Consider the following 19619-nt stretch of genomic DNA (forward strand, 5'->3'; position numbering starts at 1 on the left):
TGCTGCTTTTATATCACTGGACAGAAGTCATTTCTGGAGCTTGTGGGAAGTGGTGCTGTTTGACTCAGCTCACTGAATTAATACCAGCTTCTACAAGCAGAAGGGCTGAGTCCTCACACAAACCTTCTCATCTTAACCATGTCTAATCCTCTTTGCTCCAAAAATCAGATTTTCCCCCATCTCTCATCGGTATTTGTCATCCTTTACCTATCATGCGTAATCATCTGGCCACCTTATTCCACCATTCATATCTTCTTCCCTTTGTTATACCTCCCAAGTCACTATTCTAATAAGCAGACACCAAATTTGGTTCACTTGCAATTTTATGCATTTGCTGTATCCATGACCTTAGAAGAATGTTTCTGGTCTGTTTAATTTTATGCCTATTCTTTAATTCAAATTGACATTTCAGTTAGACACTTTAATTTTTGCCCAGAAATCCCATTTTGGGAAGAGTTTTATTGAAATTTGTATGCTGTCTTAAAAATCTTTACATGCCAAGTCAGTATCTTAAACATTTCAAAGTTCTAATTTCTTCAAAAATTCAGGTCCTGTCTCCTTAGCTTATAGAGTCATTGATCAGATCAATGCATTTCAGTCTTTTCACAGTGGGACATGAAGTCCAGTTTGTAGCATATTACACACTGTCCAGTCTCTCTCCATGCTCTAAGTAGATATTTCATAGTCCTGTAAGTTCAGCCTTCAGCCCCTGTCCTACTATTATTCTTTGTTAAACTGAAATACATTTTTTCAAGTGATCTCAGCTCACTAAGCCATCCATTTGCTCACTGTGACTACCTCAGGTCTCATTTTGATTCACTACCTTACCTGTCTCAAAACTTGGAAATTATACCAGATTTATCACCAGACTAATGGCAAAGAGGCCCTATATCACTGCACCTACAGCTAACCTTCCTGAATGTCATTAGAAATTCCTTGCCAGGAGAGGATTCCTTGCACATGACTTCTGGTTCTCATGAATTTGCTGATTCTTGATTATGTCTAGCCAAATATTTCGCTATCAAACAGCCACAAACCCATACAGTGACAGAACTCCAATCTCCAAAGCCCAGCCAGTATCCTGTTCCCTGAATCATGCAGCTCTCTCATATCACAGTAAGTTCATTCATACTCCTGCTCTCTCAGATCACAAACTGGGCTGATTAACGCACAAAGAAACACTAAATAAGAAGTAGAATCCCTGTTCTGAATCCAGGGCCCTTTTGCTCCAATCAAACAAATTACTGTGTTGAGGAAGAAAAGTCAGGAGATTGAAAATAACTCCTCCAAGTCTCTCTTAAGGCAGCATTTGGCTTCCAAATGCTGTTGTGCATCATCTTAATAAAGCACTTAGGGAAATAAATCATAGGCTATTAAAACACTCATGACATCACAGTTGCTTCTTTGAGTAACATCCACATCTTGAATTTACAATACACGTGTGCTGAGTAGCTGGTGGAGCATAAAGAAAAATTTTTTAAAAAGAGCATTGGCTTCTTCCTTCTTTGGCTCCCTTACCAGAGATAAAGTCGACTGGCATTGTAATGTGCTTTTCTTACAAAAGAGTTAGCATTGTGAAAGCTGTTAACATACAGGGAGAGATTACAAAGAATAAGACCATTTACCTTTGAAAAGGGAACACTTAGAAGGAAAATTTACTGAGGTCTCTGGGTTTCTTTCTTACTACCTTCCCCGTGACTAGCCTCTAAATTTTATGCTGCCTCATAACAAGGAAGCACATCGAGCATTGGCAGGGAAGTGAAATTATATTTCCACAATGCCCGTAGTCAGTGCACACTGCTCACAGCCAAAGGAGGCCAGAGTCCCTGCAAGCCACAGATGTGCTCACTGGAAAGGGCCAACAGCCTATAAATGAGATAACTTACATTTTTAACTAGATAATAACATCATATGGCAAGTCATCAAAGCCCATGTTTTGGGGCATAAGCTGATTACTGCAGCAGTGCAAGAAAGAAAAGTTATCTCAAAGGTAGTAGGTTTCTTATTGAAAGTGTAACACTGCTAATAGCTGTCACTTACTGGGCACTGCTGGAGGCAGGCTAGGGAAAAAATCAGTCCCTCTTGAAAACTCTAGCAAGGAAAACTCATTTTGAGGAAGAACTATGCAAAATCTTCACATTATTACTTACTCCACAGAATGGCACTGCTTTCACTTAGGCAGCCCCACCAAGGAGGAACAGAAAGGCTCTAATTCTGCCTCCCTCACCTCACAGGAAACAGATGAACAGAGGAACTGAAAAGTTACAAACACAATTAGGAAAAAAAAAAGCTTTTTTCATATTTCATAAAGAAAATAAAAATTTCATGTTGCTGCTACCTCTAGTGCTTTTCTCAGCATTGGCATACAGTCTGTGGTCATAAAACATCTGTGGTGTTTAAACTCCTTTGAAGGAGTTTAAAAGGAATGGGTTTGGTTCTCATTTCTTATTCTTTTGCAAGGATTAGCCTCTGTTGAGGCAAAATCCAAATTAACAATATCACACATTGACCCAAAGATGACAATCCACTCTGCCTGCAAAGACATACAAGAGTTTCTCATGGATCTCTTAGGCAGGGGAAGAGAATATATCAGACATCTGGCTTGGTAAAGCATGGATCAAATCTCTGTTAGGCTTCAGCCATGGATAGAGACTGTAGGTTTATGTAGGTTTCTCCACTCTCACTCTTCCAAGACTGGATTTCATTAACCAGTTTAATCCAAAACCCTCAGCTCGTGTAGACGGGCAGGTAACATAACCCCATTACCCACATGCAGTGTTGAAGAAGCTTGCCTAAAGCTGGATGTAGGAAGGCCAGGACTCAGAGCTGTCCTTCTCATTCCACAGCTCTAAACACTGGAGAAATAAAGGAGAATAAAAATGTGGCATTTTCAGCCTCCTAAATTGATCTTTTGGAGCTGACAATGTAAACACTGAACTATCAGTAAGAAAACAGTGACTTGTTGGTAAAGCAGAATGGGAGCTTAGAGCTGCCTGAAAATTCCTTTTATCTTGCTGTATTACAGAAGGGTAATTAAACAGACAGTTGTTCTGGCCTCCTGTTTCCCTTTCAGGTTATTTGAAAAAGGTTTTCTATTCAAATACAGAAAGACAATGTTGGCCTGATTTTGACTGCATCCCTTTTTCCCCAGAGGTTACAGGGCCCATCAGACTGGCAGCTGAGTGCTGTGCAGATTATAAAGCCAGCAGCTTAACAAAAATCTCCCAGCAGCTCAAGACAGGCAGTCAGGGCCTGCTGGGCCTGACTATTAGTGACAAGGAAAATACCATCTCTTCAGTCTATGTGTCCTTTCCATCCAGCTTCGTTTCCCCCTAAATATATAGGAAATACACAGCTCCCCATTAACTTTGAGGGGGCGTCTCATTTGTTCCTGTTCTGCCATAGAAGAGAGAGCATCTTTGTAGCATTACAACTATGAAAGAGGAAAAAAACCTCTAATTTTATCAAAAGTAAACACTTAACAGAAGTCCAGTAAAATAACTGTATGGTTTTTTTTTTAATGCTGGACAGTGTAACCATACAAGCCAACGGCCAGCATTCAGCTGGTTTTCAGGAAAGCAGAGCCAAGGTTCTGCTTGGCCTGACCAGAGCTGAACCTTAGCCTTTGGTATGACAGAGATACCAACATGCTCAGTTCATTGAGGAACCCACTGCATTTTTATCCCACTTCCGTCCTATCCCAATTTGTCTTCACAGCTAAGATACTTCAAGCAATTAAGAAAAAAGCTCTAAGGAACTAAGTGTGAAGAGTCTGTGTTTGGGCTTTCCCATCTGTACAGCAATTGAAGCTATTCAATTCTCTCTTCACTGTGTGAAAACCATGGAGTGGGGCTTTCTCCTACCACAGAAAAGCTGAGATTCTGAGCAACCACCCAATTCCAGCAGCTCAGGCTCGAAGGAAAACCAGAAGAAAATTAATGGGAACACCTACACAGATATGTACATACCCATAAAATGCAGCAGTAAAAGTACATTAGTAGAATGAACAACACTCTTTCTGCAAAAAATTTGCCTTGGAGAAAGATCAGACATCAGTCTCTATCTCCTCATGAAGTCATTTAATGCACAATACATGTGATGTTTCTGAATTCCTATTCCTTCTCAACTCAGCAACTCTCATAGATACTCCCACCTATCTAGATTGCAGAATCATTGAAAAGAGATTTTATCTTCACACCCAACTACACAGCACACACTACAATGGATGCTAGGTAAATTCACAACTTCCTTGCAGAAGAAACTCATTTGGGGGATAGGGGGAAATGGGTGAAAAGAAATGGCTTTTTACCTCCCACTGGCAAAGCACAGTATCACTTCAGAGCACATTACAAGTGATGTTCATAATCAGGAGGATACATCTTCCTCTGCCTCTCAACGCATCTCACCAGTGAAATGACTTGGCATAATAGCAGCAGGGAGCTGCCAGACAGGAGAGAAAAGTTCCTGAATTCCCCCATGCCTCCTCCTACAAAAGGGGAACTCGAGCTGCAAATTAATTCCTTGCTCACCAGGAATTGAGTCTCCCTCAGATTGTTCCTGTCACACAAACTTTCCCAGTGCTGAGTACACACAGACCCTCAAAGGGTACCTTCCTAATGACAAGGGCAAAGTGACCCTTCCTTGCCCTAGCTGGTCCAGGGACCTGCACAATATCTGTGCACACACAGATCTGAGTCTCAACCAGCAGCTTCAGCCTTCCTCAAGGACTCTGTGCCTTCCTGCCAAACAGCTCATGCCTTGATGTCCTACTTTGACACAAACCCCAACCCACAAGCACAGCAGCCACTGGCAGGATCAGCCACAGCCACAACACAGGAACCACTGGCAAGATCACACTCAAAAGGCAACTTTACTACCATTATTGAAAGCATTAATTGATTAATTGTGAGCTTTATTTGTCCTTTTCCATTCTGACCAGTTATTTTTTGGTAGGTTAGAGAAATCAGAAAAAAAAAAGGTAGTTCCAAGCAAGCCACTATGTTTCAGTGTAAATGGCAGTCAGTTTATGCTGCACAACAAACATACCATTGATACATATTTAATTTACAAATTTACAGCACATCTTTTCCAGGTGCTTCACTAAGTCCTCCAAGACAGACCTAATGACATATGCCTGGATCTTTCTGCAGTATCAATAAGCTTTGACTGTTTGCCTGGATAATTCCTGAGGTTCAGATGCAAAAATATTTGGCACCTGGATCTGAAAACCTTAGAGTTCAGATCTCAAGCTCATATAATGCTTTTAACTGAAGTATCTCCCTGTTAACCCAAGCTCAGCCCCAAAAATACTCCTTCCTTTTGGTGATTGGTAGTGGATATACCCCTCTGAAGAGATGAGTACAATTTTACCCAGCTCTGCAAAATGACTGCATGGAGATATGACAGGAATGGAAATACCAGAACACAAAGGGTGTTCTACTTTCTGTTTATGAACTGGTGAGTACTGTGTGGTTTGTCTTTCCCCCTAGACATCAGCTCCAGTCTAGCTTGTCTGCAGTTATTACACAGCCACAGCAGACAGATGAACCCTGTGGACCAGAACCAGAGATATTTCTGTTATGTTTTACCAACATCATTTGAGCAAACAGGTACAGCCTCAGAAACAGATATGGAAGTTCATAATCTAATTTGCAGAGTAAGAACGACAAGGCACATTGAAACACTGTATGCCTTTTAAGTGGCATGAATGTGGTGCATTTGTTATTTACAGTATATTGCTAATATATGTCAGCATTAATATTCATTATCTTGATTTACATGTTTCTTTCATGCAGAAAATGGATTTGGATTCTTTCTGATTTACTTGATAACACTCCTACATTTCATGACTGGTTGCAACAGAGAACAAATTTTTAATAGGCTTAATAAATTTACATCGTCATTAGTGCTGAATATTTTATCCTCACAGACCAGGGAGTGAGAAGTACATCACTAAATCCTCAACTGAATCTGATCCTTCATAATATCAGGATATGACTCTTCAAGATAAGTCAAGGCAGAATTTGCATGAGATTGATTACACAAACATACGATATGCCACCACAAAATGCAATGGTTTTACTGACCCTTATTCTTTAGGGAATGCAAAACTGGTAAAATTCAAAAAAACTTAAGTTTCCTGCTAAGGTTCTGCTGTGGGTTGTTTCCTAAGTAGGTCATTTGGGGCAGGTTTGGGTGCACTTTTTTTTGATTGGTTGGTAGTTGCCCCTCCCCACCCTTCATCTTTATTGGGGCTGGTTTTGATTACAAAAAGAACACCCAAGGAAACTTTGGCAGCCAAGTGGAAGAGTTGACTGTGCTAGAAGTTTTTATTACTGTTAGTCACCAGGGTTAAATGAGCCCTCTTAGGTACAAAAACTGGTCGCTCTATAAAGCGTTGGGTCCCATGTGGTCCTGATGGCTGAACAGAGTGTCCCCACACAGGAGAAAGGCTGCACTGAGCTCCACGCTCAGGGCACAAAGATCCACGTTCTCAGCCCACTTGCAGTGCAGGCAGATCTCCCACTGTGATCAAACCACAAAAAGCTACTGCTTCCTACATGAACAGCTGAGTGTGCAAACCCATTCTTCCCTCTCCCAGAAACCCTCCAGCATCTGTACACAGACCAGCCAGAGGCTCCTACATTTGCAGGGGAGAAAATGAAAAAGGATTAAACCAAAGACACAAGGAAATGTCATTGTTACAAAGTCACTAAAAGCCCATGGGAGATAATGTAGCAGCATTTATCAAGCTCTGATATTCATTTAAGAAAAGTGACTTACACTGGGCAGCTGGGACACTGTATTTATAGATAAAAGCCTTTCAAATAGTCCTTTTCAAGTTCCTTTTTCCCACAAAACTGCTGGCTAAAATGTGCTTAATGAGACTTTCCTTCCCCTCACTTTTTCAGTTCCTCTCATATGTATTTGCTTCTCCTACCTCCTACTTCAGCTAAAAGACCCTAATCTGCTGTTGCAGAGCACACTGTGTCACTAAACCACACATTGTGACCTTATTAGTGTGGCTTAGCAGGTAGAAGATAAATGTGAGTTGAAAACAGTCAATCTGCAAAACAGAAGCAAAGAACCTGCATAAAAGGTCCAGGAGGATGAATACAATAACAGACATAACCTAGAAATTCCCCATAAAGCAAATACAGACAAACTTTCAAGTCTCCTGTTCCAAAAACTCTCTAGTCCAGAGAAGAAAATCTCCACAAACACATCAACAGTTCTGTGTGGCTATGGTTTTGATCTGCAGAGAGGGAAAGGAGCCAGGAGACTGAATGCAGAAACATCAACATGGGAGGCTTCAAAACACCTCTAGTATTTATAGCCACAGGGCTGGGGTCAACTTGGCTCTTCTCTGGATTACAACCCAAATTCCCCTCTTGAAAGGACAGAGTTGCAGCACGATGTGCAGTGGTGGTGGTGTAAGGAATGGCTAAGTAAATTGATGGAGGAGTTAAAATAGCAGCTCAAGGTTAAATAAAAAGGCCATGTAAAAGCTAGAAACAGATCCGTTTTTAGCTTTCCAAGAATGAAAAAAAACCAGCAACTATAAACAACCTCACTTTACATATGGATAATTAAATCTAGATCTACATAAGTATTTTTCAGCATCCTTGAGATTTCTTTATGGCATTTGTGCTGACGCTTCCTTAATGCAGAAACTAGAAGCAGTGAAGGGCAGGTTGGAAGTGATAATCACTCCTGAACTGGGGAGTTCAGAGCTCAGGCAAAATGTTGAAGCGCCAAGATTATCATCAGTAGCTTCCAGAACTAACACAGCAACAGATTATGATTTAAAATATTCTCACACTAAGCAAACTCTACATCTTCCTAAATTCTGGCTGAAAAGGAAAGTTTAATTACTGTTATTTTTATACAAAGTTCCAGGAAATGTCTCATTTGTGACCAAATACAGAGCAATAAGAAGGCAAAGAGGCGAATGGGAGCACTCATGGCTTGAGAGCCTCTCAAGATCCTGAGGGAAAGTGTTGCTCATGCACATCTTTCCAGAGCATCATATTAACACAAACAGGAAAAGATTAGTCCTCCCACAGCTGTCTACAGCTCATGGATACCGTGCACACAATTCTGACATTTTTATTTATTTGAAATGCAAGCTTATCTTACTCCAGTGGTAAAAACATCTTCTCCTAACTCTCACAGCTTAATCCTCTTTTTGATCTGAGAGATATCTATGGGAGGAAGAGAAATAAATCCAATACACTCAGTTAATTGCTCAGTGACAGATAATCTTTCCTTCTCCATTTTCTTTCTCTTCTATAAAAAGAATAACAAAAAGTAAATAAAAAGTTCTCAACTAAAACTGTGGAAAAAGTCTGCTGAGAGGATAACGGTATAAAGTCAGGCCCAGCCTGATGCAAAATTTCAGTTATCATGTACAGAAGCAGCAACTCACTTGCCATCCAAAGCTCAGTGCACACAGAGCCTTAACAATCTAGAAGATTATACAGATTTTTCCTGTCTCTTTTCTCTTACTGTATTTCATCCCTTCATGTCTGTCACCAGTGGCCTTTTAACTTGTCAGTAGTTTTGGAAGGATGATCTCCACCCATTACTGCTGCAGCCAGCTATAGTAAACTTGCTGAGAAATAAAGAAATGTAATCCTAGCAGGAAGTAAAGTGTTTATAAAGAGGATGGATTCATATCCTGTAGGCAGTGGCATGGTTGGGTTATAGGTGGTTACAGTCCCATCAGTAAAAATGCTTAAATCACCCAAATACACTTTGGAATGACAGATGTGTTCATAACCGGCTATTGCACAAATTACTCGTGTCAGTAACACGCTTCTACAGCCCCTCATCACTCATCAACCTTTGGAGAGTGCACTCAGCACAGGAGGCGGAAGTGGGATTTCTTTGCCATGTATTCAAGACAGATTCCTCTTCAGCTGTGGGTACCTGCAAAACTACCTTTCCCCTCTATCCTTCAGAAACAGAACTCCTGATACCAGAAAGCAAACCAGACATGAGATGATGTTCTCTTCCATTCCCCAGAATGAAACCCAGAGGCATAAAATAAATTGCATGATATGTTTCACCCCTTCTCTCAAACCTATTTTTGTTCTAGTCTTTTCAAAGAAGCAGGGAGATTTAAAATAACATGTCACTTAAGCAGCCAAAAGGAGCAATAGCTAATAACCTCTTTGAGGTACACAGAATTGTAAGACATGCCCACCTCACCATTTCTTTCCATAGATTAAGAACAGAGAAGTTGTCCTGGGATCTTCATAGGCATATTTACCAGTGATCTGAAGGCTTGGCTGCATGGTGAGGGGGGATTTAACAGCAGAGCCAGACTCAGGACAGAGCACAATGAACCAGCACAGGCTTGCTGAAGGTAACAGGAGCGAGGAAAATCCAAGGAATTTCCAGAGCAGCCATAAGCACTTAAGAGTCAACCACAAATAATGGAGCACTGCAAAGACAAGTGGATTGATTGTGGTTCTCCAGCATTTCCCAGTTCAAAGCATTTCCCAGGGATTCTAGATGGTTGGCCATACAAATGCAATCAAGTCCTGATAAGTGACATATGCCAAGTGAAGCTGAGGGGTTCAAAGTAAGACAAGTGATTCCTCAAATAATTTATGGAATTCCTTGTTCTAAGATGTCACAGGTACTAAAAATTTTAGCACACTCCAAAAGACACTGAGAAGGTCAGCTCATGGAATGTTAATCCTCTGGTATATACTAAAACAAAAAGAAAATTATTCAGCTCCTCATACACCTTACCCTGAAGGCTGAGGGTGACTTAAACCTTAAGAAAGAAAGCTAGTATAATACTAGAAGGAAGGTCAGACATGATAATCAGTTTCATATGGTCTTGGTGCCAGCCGGTTTGGCACATGTGTGAGCTTTGGACATCATGTGGGAGCTGCACACACCCTCAGCTTTGAGCCTCCCTGGGACCTGCAAAGCAGCTGCACAACTCCTCATATCTCCTTCCAAGTCCTGTTTTCTCCTCTTGTCCCTCTCCTGCTCTGCTTGCCAGAGGTACCAGAGACATAAATGACTAATGAATGTTTCTCCCAATTAATATTTTGACATCTGGTACTTTTAGAAGCAGACCTGAAGAGAGCAGGCATAGAAATTGGGAAGAATAAACAGGAAAAGCAGTGTGATTTCATCCCTGTTCCTTGCCACTGGCTGATGTACTCTTGAGGAAGCTCATACAAGAATCAAGAAACTGTAAAATCCCAGAATTGGAATCAGGCTAATTTTATGGAATACTAAGATCAGGAGTGTGTAATTACTGGTGCTAAATAGAATGAGAATTATTTTTCGTAAAATACTCAGATTTTTACTTTTCATCAGACAGTTTTTAGTAACGGAATTCCAGAGTAGAGGAAACAATCATGCTATTTTTATGTTGTTAATCACATTCTGGGATTAGGACTGAGGTCAGGAAAAGTGCCCTGCACTCACTCTAGGACTGCAACACTGCTGGGGTCCCAGCTATCTGTTACATCCTCCAGTGACAGCCACACAATCCCTCCCTTCTTAACCATGGCAAAATTTTGTGCCATTGTGGAATGCTCCACAGAAACAGAAAAGAGCATAAGGCCATCAGCACAGTTTTGTGCTGCATTCATACATCTCATCAGGAACTGTGCTTTCCACTCTGATGTGACTGTCCTAGTTTCAGTCAGAAAATAGCACCTCAACACAATCCTGCATGACAGAAGCAGATCTTCAGCACTGTCAGCAATGGGGAAGGAGGTGCCTGTGCATGCTGAAATGTCATAACTTCTGCTGGGACTGACAAAGGAGACATGAGCAGTCCTCATGGTGAAATCACTTAGGGTAGTCAGAGAAAATGAAAATATTTTTTGCATTTATGAATATTCTTTTTCAAAACCATTGAAAAATTAAACAATCTAGCACAAACTCAATGTAGAAAAATATTGCCAAAGCCACAGTCCCAAAAGACCCTTCAGGTGTGCATACACCATAGTAAAGACAAAGGAATAGAAAGTCAAGCAGCAAGGTGTATGAAAAGACTGATTAATCCCCCATAATGGTATGAAAAAACATTTCTTAAACCCCACAAAATACTAATACTTCAGAGCATTCCTGTTACTGCTCAGAATAAATCCTAGAAGTTCTGTATTTCTTTAGGTTTTAGTCTGTTTGGTTTTGGTTTTATTTTTTCAGGCCAGTGGGTGAAGCAATAGCCCAAGTTCAGATTGCACTTCACACCAATTCTCTCCTCTCTCATTTTATTAAAACCCACTCAGCTCTTGAGCAAAAAGTTTATTTGTTCTACTTCTGTCCCAAAATTCTCCCTTACAAAAGAAAGCCCCTTTCCTATATCAGTTTATTAAAACAAGTTCATTCTAACAAGAGGTTTTAGTTTTAAATACCCAAAGTTTTCTTCTATGCTGCCAACAGCCTATCCACCTTCGTCAGTGACCTGCATACAAGACTCCTAAGCTTCCCACCAGAGTTTCACAGATGAAACTATGAGAAAACCACCCTTTCAGCTCATGGAAGTAGTACCAGGGACACAGGAAAGAGGAAACAGCTCCTGGGTTAATTTTTCAGAGAAAGAAATCCAGGCACTATCTGCTCACATTGAATCCAAATAACTGCCTTAAGAAATTGTTCATGGCCCAGCTCTTCCCTTTGGTTCACACAGTGCATGATATGCTTTTAAATCATGAAAGTCTCAAAAGACTCCCTATAAATTGGTCCAGCAGTCAAGTTCACACAAGTGGAAATCAATTATTTAGTACTAATCCCATCAGTTCTAATCAACAGATGTTGAACATTCCTCATAGGTGTTTCCTCAGCCTCAGCAACTCTGGCTTTTCATAGGGATCATTTGGGCAGACCAGCCTCGAGATCCTTCATTATAAACAAAGACTTTTGGCTGTCCAGTTGTCCCAAAAGTAAAGCAATTGGTTGATTTCAATCCGAATAAGATGGGAAAGGTGAAATCAAAAGACAGAGTATCTGAGAAGTACCTTATCTGGCTGAAACAAGACAATGAGACTTCAGCCTTTTTGTCCTTGAGTATGAAAGGACAGGAGTGAGAGAAAGTTTAGCTAGAAACCTGCCAGCACTTTTAAAGAAGAAATCCAATTAAATTCAATAAAAGAATTGTATCAGGCTTTTCCTATTTACGTAAGGTGGTAATTATTAACTCAATTTATCTCCATACCTCCAAAGAGAGCTCTCTGTGATGCTTCCCAGGTTGTAGTCATACAGCTTTGTCAGAATTAGTATCACCTAAAGGCAAAAGAAGAAATCATGGTTAGTCTCAAACAATTACAATCTCACAGAACTGAAATGACCCGAGGGAGGGCTTAGGACTCCTTTAATGGGTGCTTAATATAATTGAATGAATTGTTAAAAGCAATTGCCTAAACTGACATGGAAAGAATTTGCAGAGATATATGTTGAGACCTTTTTTGGCCCTTTTTTTTGTTCAGTTCCTCTGCATGACATCACCAACATGTTCTTCCCTTAACCCCAGGAGGCAGAGTGCAGTGGGAATGAGTTCAGATCTAGACAGAGTTTCAGGATACAAGAGGAGATCTTGCATGCAGTATAAATAGTGACTATTTTCTGCTCTGTTTCACAGACACTGAGCCTGCTGATCCTTTTCATAGCTGTAGTGCACAGATAACCCACTGGCCTGTCTCCAGTCAAACACTTTCTGGTTGCACCAGATGATTTGACACAAGCAGATGATCACCACTGGACTGGCTGGACATCAGGAAAAATCTCAATAACGGTATTAGTTCAACACCTGGGCAGACTACCCAGAACATCTGTAAAGCCTCCATCCTTGGAGTTTTTGAACACCTGGCTAGACAAAGTCATGGCTGACCTGATCTATAGCTGGTGATAACACTGCTTTGAGTAAGAGGTTGAACTGAGGACCTTCAAATATCTCTAACAACCAATGTTTCTATAACTTCACTGAAAAGTTTTAGGTTTAACCAGAATGGAAGTGTTTCCAAGTTTATGACTTTTATTAGCTCTTTTGATAAAGAGTTTTTCCCTCCTGCCAAAGCAGGTACTTCTAGAATAAAATTATCTTACCAGGGGGAGGAAGGGAATTTTAGCAAAAAGAATTTGCAGCAAAAGATTTCAGCCTGCTCTTTTGTTAGTGTCTTTAAGAACTTATTTCTGACTTTTAAGATGATAGGCTTCTTTAACAAGATCTACAATTGGGACAAACTACCAGGCCATTATTATTGCTACTAATTTATTTTGCATGTCTCCCTGCCAGCTCACCGTATATCTTATCCTCCTCCCTATCCCATTAAAACCACAGTAAATTAGAGACCCAACTCTTACCTGACAAAACCTCTGATCTATATACCTCTTATTTTCAGCCTGGGTTCTAAGAAATGAGGCTCACAGACACACAATCCCTCTGGTCCCTTGATGAAATTGTTAAATCCAACCAATTTGGCTGAGCAGCAAAGGACTGCAGGAAGTTCAGAGCCCATCAGCCCAATGCCAGCTGGCACCAGCTTGGCACAGAATTGCACATGAGGAGGAACAGACCTCAACACTGCCTTTTCCAAACCCAGAGCCCATCTATCTCTTACACACCCTGAAACAGCACAACAGTAATTATCTCCTTCCAATACACACAGCAGCACAGGAGACAGCAGAAAGAGCAGTACAGGGGCAGAGAACATACCTCTGACATCCCTCTCTACAGCACAACTCCTAAATCACCCCCAGCATGGAGAAAGGCTGCCCAAAGCATTTCCTATCTGCACGAACACAAGTCATGTGCAGCGTGCGTGTTCACAGGGGTCTCAGGGTGAGGGAAGAGATGAGGATCTGACTCCATGTTTCAGAAGGCTTGATTTATTATTTTATGATATATATTATATTAAAACTATACTAAAAGAATAGAAGAAAGGATTTCATCAGAAGGCTAGCTAAGAATAGAAAAAGGAATGGAATGATAACAAAAGCTTGTGACTGACTGAGATAGTCTGGACAGCTGGAATGTGATTGGCCACTAATTAGAAACAACCACATGAGACCAATCACAGATCCACCTGTTGCATTCCACAGCAGCAGATAATCATTGTTTACATTTTGTTCCTGAGGCCTCTCAGCTGCTCAGGAGAAAAAATCCTAAGGAAAGGATTTTTTAGAAAATATCATGGCTACAGTGCAGCTCCTGGGGAAACTCATACAGCAGCCACAATCCCCCTGTGCCCCCCAGGGCACCCTAACATGGACATCCCCTCTGCTCCCCAAAACCCCAGTGCTGGCAGGGAGGAGCTTCCCTCTCTCCTGGCAGGTCCCTCTTTGCAGAGGGAGCCAAGGTGGGAAGCCCCAGCCAAGGCAGAAGCCAGAGCTGGGGTGGGCACAAATTCTTCACCAGGGCTAACTCCAATCAGGGCTTTGTAAATCCTGTATTTCCATCCCCACCCTCCCAGGAATGCTTATCAATGACAGCAGGGCAGCTGTCAGCTCCAGATCCAGAGCTCTGGCACTGCCACCCCTCACAGCAGCCTCTGGACAGGCCTGCAAATCCCCTACTTAGCAAGCAAACAAAAACCAAGGGGGGAAGACCACAGCAGGGGATGGGATGTGCACATAAAGCCTTTCTGAATACCAATCCAATGAAAGGCAGCTGTGAACTCCACTGCTGTGTGGAGGCATCATGAGGGAGCTGCACACACCCTCAGCTTTGAGCTTCCCTGGGACCTGCAAAGCAGCTGCACAACTCCTCATATCTCCTTCCAAGTCCTGTTTTCTCTCCTTGTCCCTCTCCTGCTCTGCTTGCCAGAGGTACCAGAGACATAAATGACTAATGAATGTTTCCCCCAATTAATATTTTGACATCTGGTACTTTTAGAAGCGAACCTGAAGAGAGCAGGCATAGAAATTGGGAAGAATAAACAGGAAAAGCAGTGTGATTTCATCCCTGTTCCTTGCCACTGGCTGATGTACTCTTGAGGAAGCTCATACAAGAATCAAGAAACTGTAAAATCCCAGAATTGGAATCAGGCTAATTTTATGGAATACTAAGATCAGGAGTGTGTAATTACTGGTGCTAAATTGACTGAGAATTATTTTTCATAAAATACTCCAATTTTTCCTTTTTCCCAAGTGAGGAAAATTTACAAATCTTAAAACAGCCATGAAAGAAAACTCCATTGAGAATTTTAATCTCATCATTTGAGGGGAGAAAAATTGTAATTGACATCCCAAAAAGAATATGAAATTAAAAAAAATTAAAAGTGCCAGTAGAAGAAATCAAAATATTTCCCCTCCAGAGGGCTGGAATGTCTCTTTTGTTCTTTTTTTCTTCCTCGATAAATTTCAGTAAAACCCATAGAATCTTAACGTTCTGCAGTTGGAACTGATGGGGGAAGAAAGCCAGCTGCATTCCATCACAATTCATTTTGACAGAGCTCTAACAATCCTTCTGCAGAGGCATTCCTGGACCCATCCAGACATGCATGTCAGTTCCTGACTAGCTACATCAAGAACCCTAAGCAATATTGCTATAACCTAACTTCCTAGTAAATTTAGGATAAAATCTTAGCGTTTAACATCCCCAAGATTTGTATTTGACACCATGCTGTGGCAGACACACGCACCAGGCTCTGGATTAACAGCTTTGATATCTGCACTTGGTGCAGGAACTATTATCCTTTGAATAGGTGCACTACTTCAAAAATACATAAGAGCTTTTTCTATTAGAATCTTTTTAATTTTTGAGAATCTGTACCAGCTTCCAAGTGTCTTTAAGACTATCCACAGTTTCAGCAGTCTCCTTGTGTCATTTACTGTTGTTCAAATACCAGTAATAGATCTGCTCAAACATATATGTGCAAAGCAAACAAATCACTGGGCAGAAAATTAGTTATTTCTGCCCTAGAGGTCACTACTCTTTCCCCCCCTTTGTAATGATAGTTGAGTAACCTATGCAAGGCCATGATTTCAGATATATTTACTTTTTCAGAAATCATTTTTCTTCTTTGCTGTTCTCATTTCTTTGTTATTTAGCCAGAAAAGGTTAGTTCATGTTTAAGATTGTTTCTTTTTTCCCCCCACCCTCTGTGGCTGTCACTGTATAGTACTGAGGAACCTAATGAACAGAGACATGCATATTATGTTGTTCTAAATGTCAGAATAGGGGCTGTGAAGAAGCACAGTAATGAAATGGAAATAGTCTCTCGCCTTTTCTTCATTTGTTTTTGCTTTCTGAGGCTGTGTGTTTTTCTCCTTTTTTTACCACTTACCAATCAATGCAAGCTAACAAGAGCAAGAAGAAAAAAAAAAAAGCAAACTGGAAATAGAATGAAAAGGAACTAAAAATCCAGCCTTATTCTAGCTCTGCTGTGAATACAGATAACCCTTCCTCTTGAATAGAAATACAAGGCTTCAGAAAGTCTGTTATTCATTAGGATCAGCACTTGAAGTGGATTATTCTGCCATAGCAGGTGGGAAAGAGAAGGAGAAACAAAACGTTATCACTTCTGCACTGAGAGCTCAGAGCAAAAGATATCTGATTCTGGGTTTACCACATCCCAAAGTGAGTTTACCTACCAAGGGACAGAGCACTAAAAATGGGTTTAGTTACTCAAAGTGCAAGAAACACACACCTGGGAAGACAGACTGAAAAAAGAGGTGCTTAACCTGGCTCACCATCTCTCAAAGGAAATCAGTTCCCAGTGGCTATTCTGGGAAAGACAAGGCATTCACACCTTGGACTCCATCATGGTTTTCTTCAAACCATAAGAACATTTTTCAAAAAAATGCCATATTTTGTTAATCAATCTTGAGAGCATATTCATTTCCAGCATGAGAGAATTGAGCTGGGTCTCCACGAACTCCAGCTTTGGTTCTGTACCAGAGCTAGCAACACAGCAGAAAGCATCTACTCTCAGTCACGTGCCAGCTCCACACTCTGCACTATGAGCTGATCTTCAGGACGTGCCACAGCTTGAGGAAAGAGCAGCTGCCACAGTTTTCTTCTCCTGTGGTGCTTTCCACACATGCAAGGAGCATGCAGCACATGCAGAGCTGCTGGACCCCAACACAGCCCACCTGCAGCTTGGCTGCTCTGCTGTCACCAGCTGAAAAGGTTTAGTCACAGGCACTGCTTCACACAGAGACAGGCAGCCTGCAGTGTGACTAATGGTTGATAAAGCATTGTAACATTTCACACACAGCTGTGTAAAAAATGGCAGCTGGATTTAATGGTGTAACTATATTTGCATGACTCTCCTGATGAAAGAGTCACGCTGCCTTCTAATTGGGGAGAGAGAAACAAATATCCAGGCACAATCAAGACAGTTTAAGTACACCTCAATGTGCAGTGATCCATGAATCCCTTATTAAACTCCAGAGATCCCTTCCATCGCCTGCTTAACAGGAACGTAAGTCAATAACAAAGAAGCACTAAATTAAGTTTTCACGAGCTTGCTGGTCTGCTATAATTGAGTGGGAAACTAAAGGACTTGAAGCTTTTCTATGCATTATGAGTCAATAAACCATCATTCTCAGGCTGTCATGTTTGAGAGTTTGCACATTCAAAAACTGGAAATAATTGGTCAACTATCTGTTCCCTTCATCTCTACTTCCCCAGTATCACCCAGAACCCTGGGACTGTAAGCAACACAACCAGAACACAGGAATATTCTCAATGAGCTGTTTGGTGAGACAGCTATGTGAAGAAATGTTTCCAAATAAATTCACAAATAAACCTGAATAATTCACTGAGAATTCTACTGGCTGCTCATGAATGAAAAAACCACAAATTTGAGAGAACTCATTCTTTGGGGCAAATTACTTATACCAGTTCTTCTTCGTATTATTTTTAGCAATTTTATACCAGCCAGCAGTATCAGGGACTCTACCAAGCACTCAAGTAGCAAGAACTATGGAGTCATGAAAACTTTTGTGATTTGCTTTCCACATGGACTGCAGATCAACAGGGGTGCAATGACAGAGGAGGACAACCACAGAGTTACACAGCTAAACCATCAAATCTCCATTTTACCAACCTCTGTTACAAAGAAACCATAACATAAAATTCCTTCATTTTTCTGCAGCCATCCATGAACAGAAAAAAAGGCCTGATATTGCCCACTCTCCCACCTGTGGCACAAGAGATAGAAGTTTAGAGGGAAAGCATTAAAAATTGTCCATGTAGAGGGTGGCTCTTCCCTTTAATAACTTCCATAAATCCGCAGATTAAACTCTTCCTAATTCAAAAACTATTGTGACTATTGTGCCTAATAATAAAAGGATCAGAGAGAGCAATCAAGGATGATCAAAGATGTGGAATGACTTTTTTTTTAGTGAGAAATTACTCCAACTATCAATCCAAGAAAGAGACAAAGGAGATATGAAAGACATCTGTAAAGTCACAAGTGTACAGAATTTATTATTCAATACTTTTCAGCATACAGGACCAAGCAAACCTAGGAGGTTAAAAATATTATGTATATATAAGTAGGGAAGTTCCTTCCCACTGCATTTTGTGGATACCAAAATTTACTATAAGCTCAAGGGGAGACAGAAGTTCAGGGAAAAAATGTGCATTGAGGTCAATTAAATAAAAATATATGTAGCAATATTTGTGCAAGTTTTCCCAGGTATACAATTTTAGCCACATTTAAAGAGAGAACATGGCCAATTCTTTTGTTCTCATAGCTATCATAGGTAGCTTTAGGACTCGTGAACTTATATAAATTTGTCATAGTTATTCCTATTTTTGGCATCTACAAAAACCACCTGTAGGCCAGAAATTCAATGTTTGCCAAATACAGATACCAGTATTTCCTTTCTTAATCTTGTGTAATTCAATCAGTAGAGCAAGATGTTTGGCAGTTTCCATTAAACTCAGCTTGCAGGGGTCCCTGGCATGGTGACAACTTTTAGTATAGACAGCAACACAAATTATTATAAAGAGAGGCTAAATGCAGCATCTTTCTCCCTCAAACCTTTTAAAGATAGCCCCAGTCTTCATGCTTGTCATCAGGATGAAAAAGAAATTTGTCATAGTCTGAAAAGAATTTAAAATATTACCACCAAAGCAGAGAGAAGGAGACTGTAATAGCTAAAGCCCAAAGGTCAAGACACTGAGTTACTGCTTTTCCTGGCTTTGAAAAGGACCAAAACCTAGGCCTATCACATTCCAGAAAAACACCTTGGCCACTGACATGCTGATTAACTTCTAAAGTAGAATTAATTCCATGCTCTGAGTCCTTTTTTTCCCACACTGAAATCCCTTTTCACTAATTCCTCTTTCATTCAATGAGAATCTGCTTCATGGAAATATTTCTTAGTAGCTCCAAACATGATTAACTAAACCAAAGAACCAAACACAAACCCAATAAATTAAAAGGAGCAAAAGGAAAATCTAGCAAGTAAATTATTGTAGAAAAAAAACAGAGATACTCATATTTCTAAGAAAATGTAATAACCAAATTTCTTCCTGTGGCAGAATCAGGCAGGAAAGATGGGAGGGAGGACAAAAACAACAGAATAGACATCCTGTCATCTTGAAAAGTTTTAATACAAAGGCAAATAATTATGAAAGAGACAGGGTTTCATTTCAGAAGACAAAAGCTGGTATAGAGAGAATTGAT

At 40.6% G+C, this 19619-nt stretch overlaps 1 protein-coding gene across 2 annotated transcripts in view; it reads right to left on the minus strand.

Moving 5' to 3' along the window:
- Positions 1–19619, minus strand: part of SORCS1 (sortilin related VPS10 domain containing receptor 1) — a 255913-nt gene that overhangs the window by 162386 nt on the left and 73908 nt on the right. For both annotated transcript variants that reach the window (XM_030950888.1, XM_030950889.1), the window contains exon 2: positions 12194–12261. In XM_030950888.1, the coding sequence (XP_030806748.1) occupies positions 12194–12261 (68 nt within the window). The remainder of the gene's footprint in view (positions 1–12193; positions 12262–19619) is intronic.

This window comes from Camarhynchus parvulus, chromosome 6 (genome assembly GCF_901933205.1).
Source record: "Camarhynchus parvulus chromosome 6, STF_HiC, whole genome shotgun sequence".
NCBI classification, from domain to species: domain Eukaryota; kingdom Metazoa; phylum Chordata; class Aves; order Passeriformes; family Thraupidae; genus Camarhynchus; species Camarhynchus parvulus.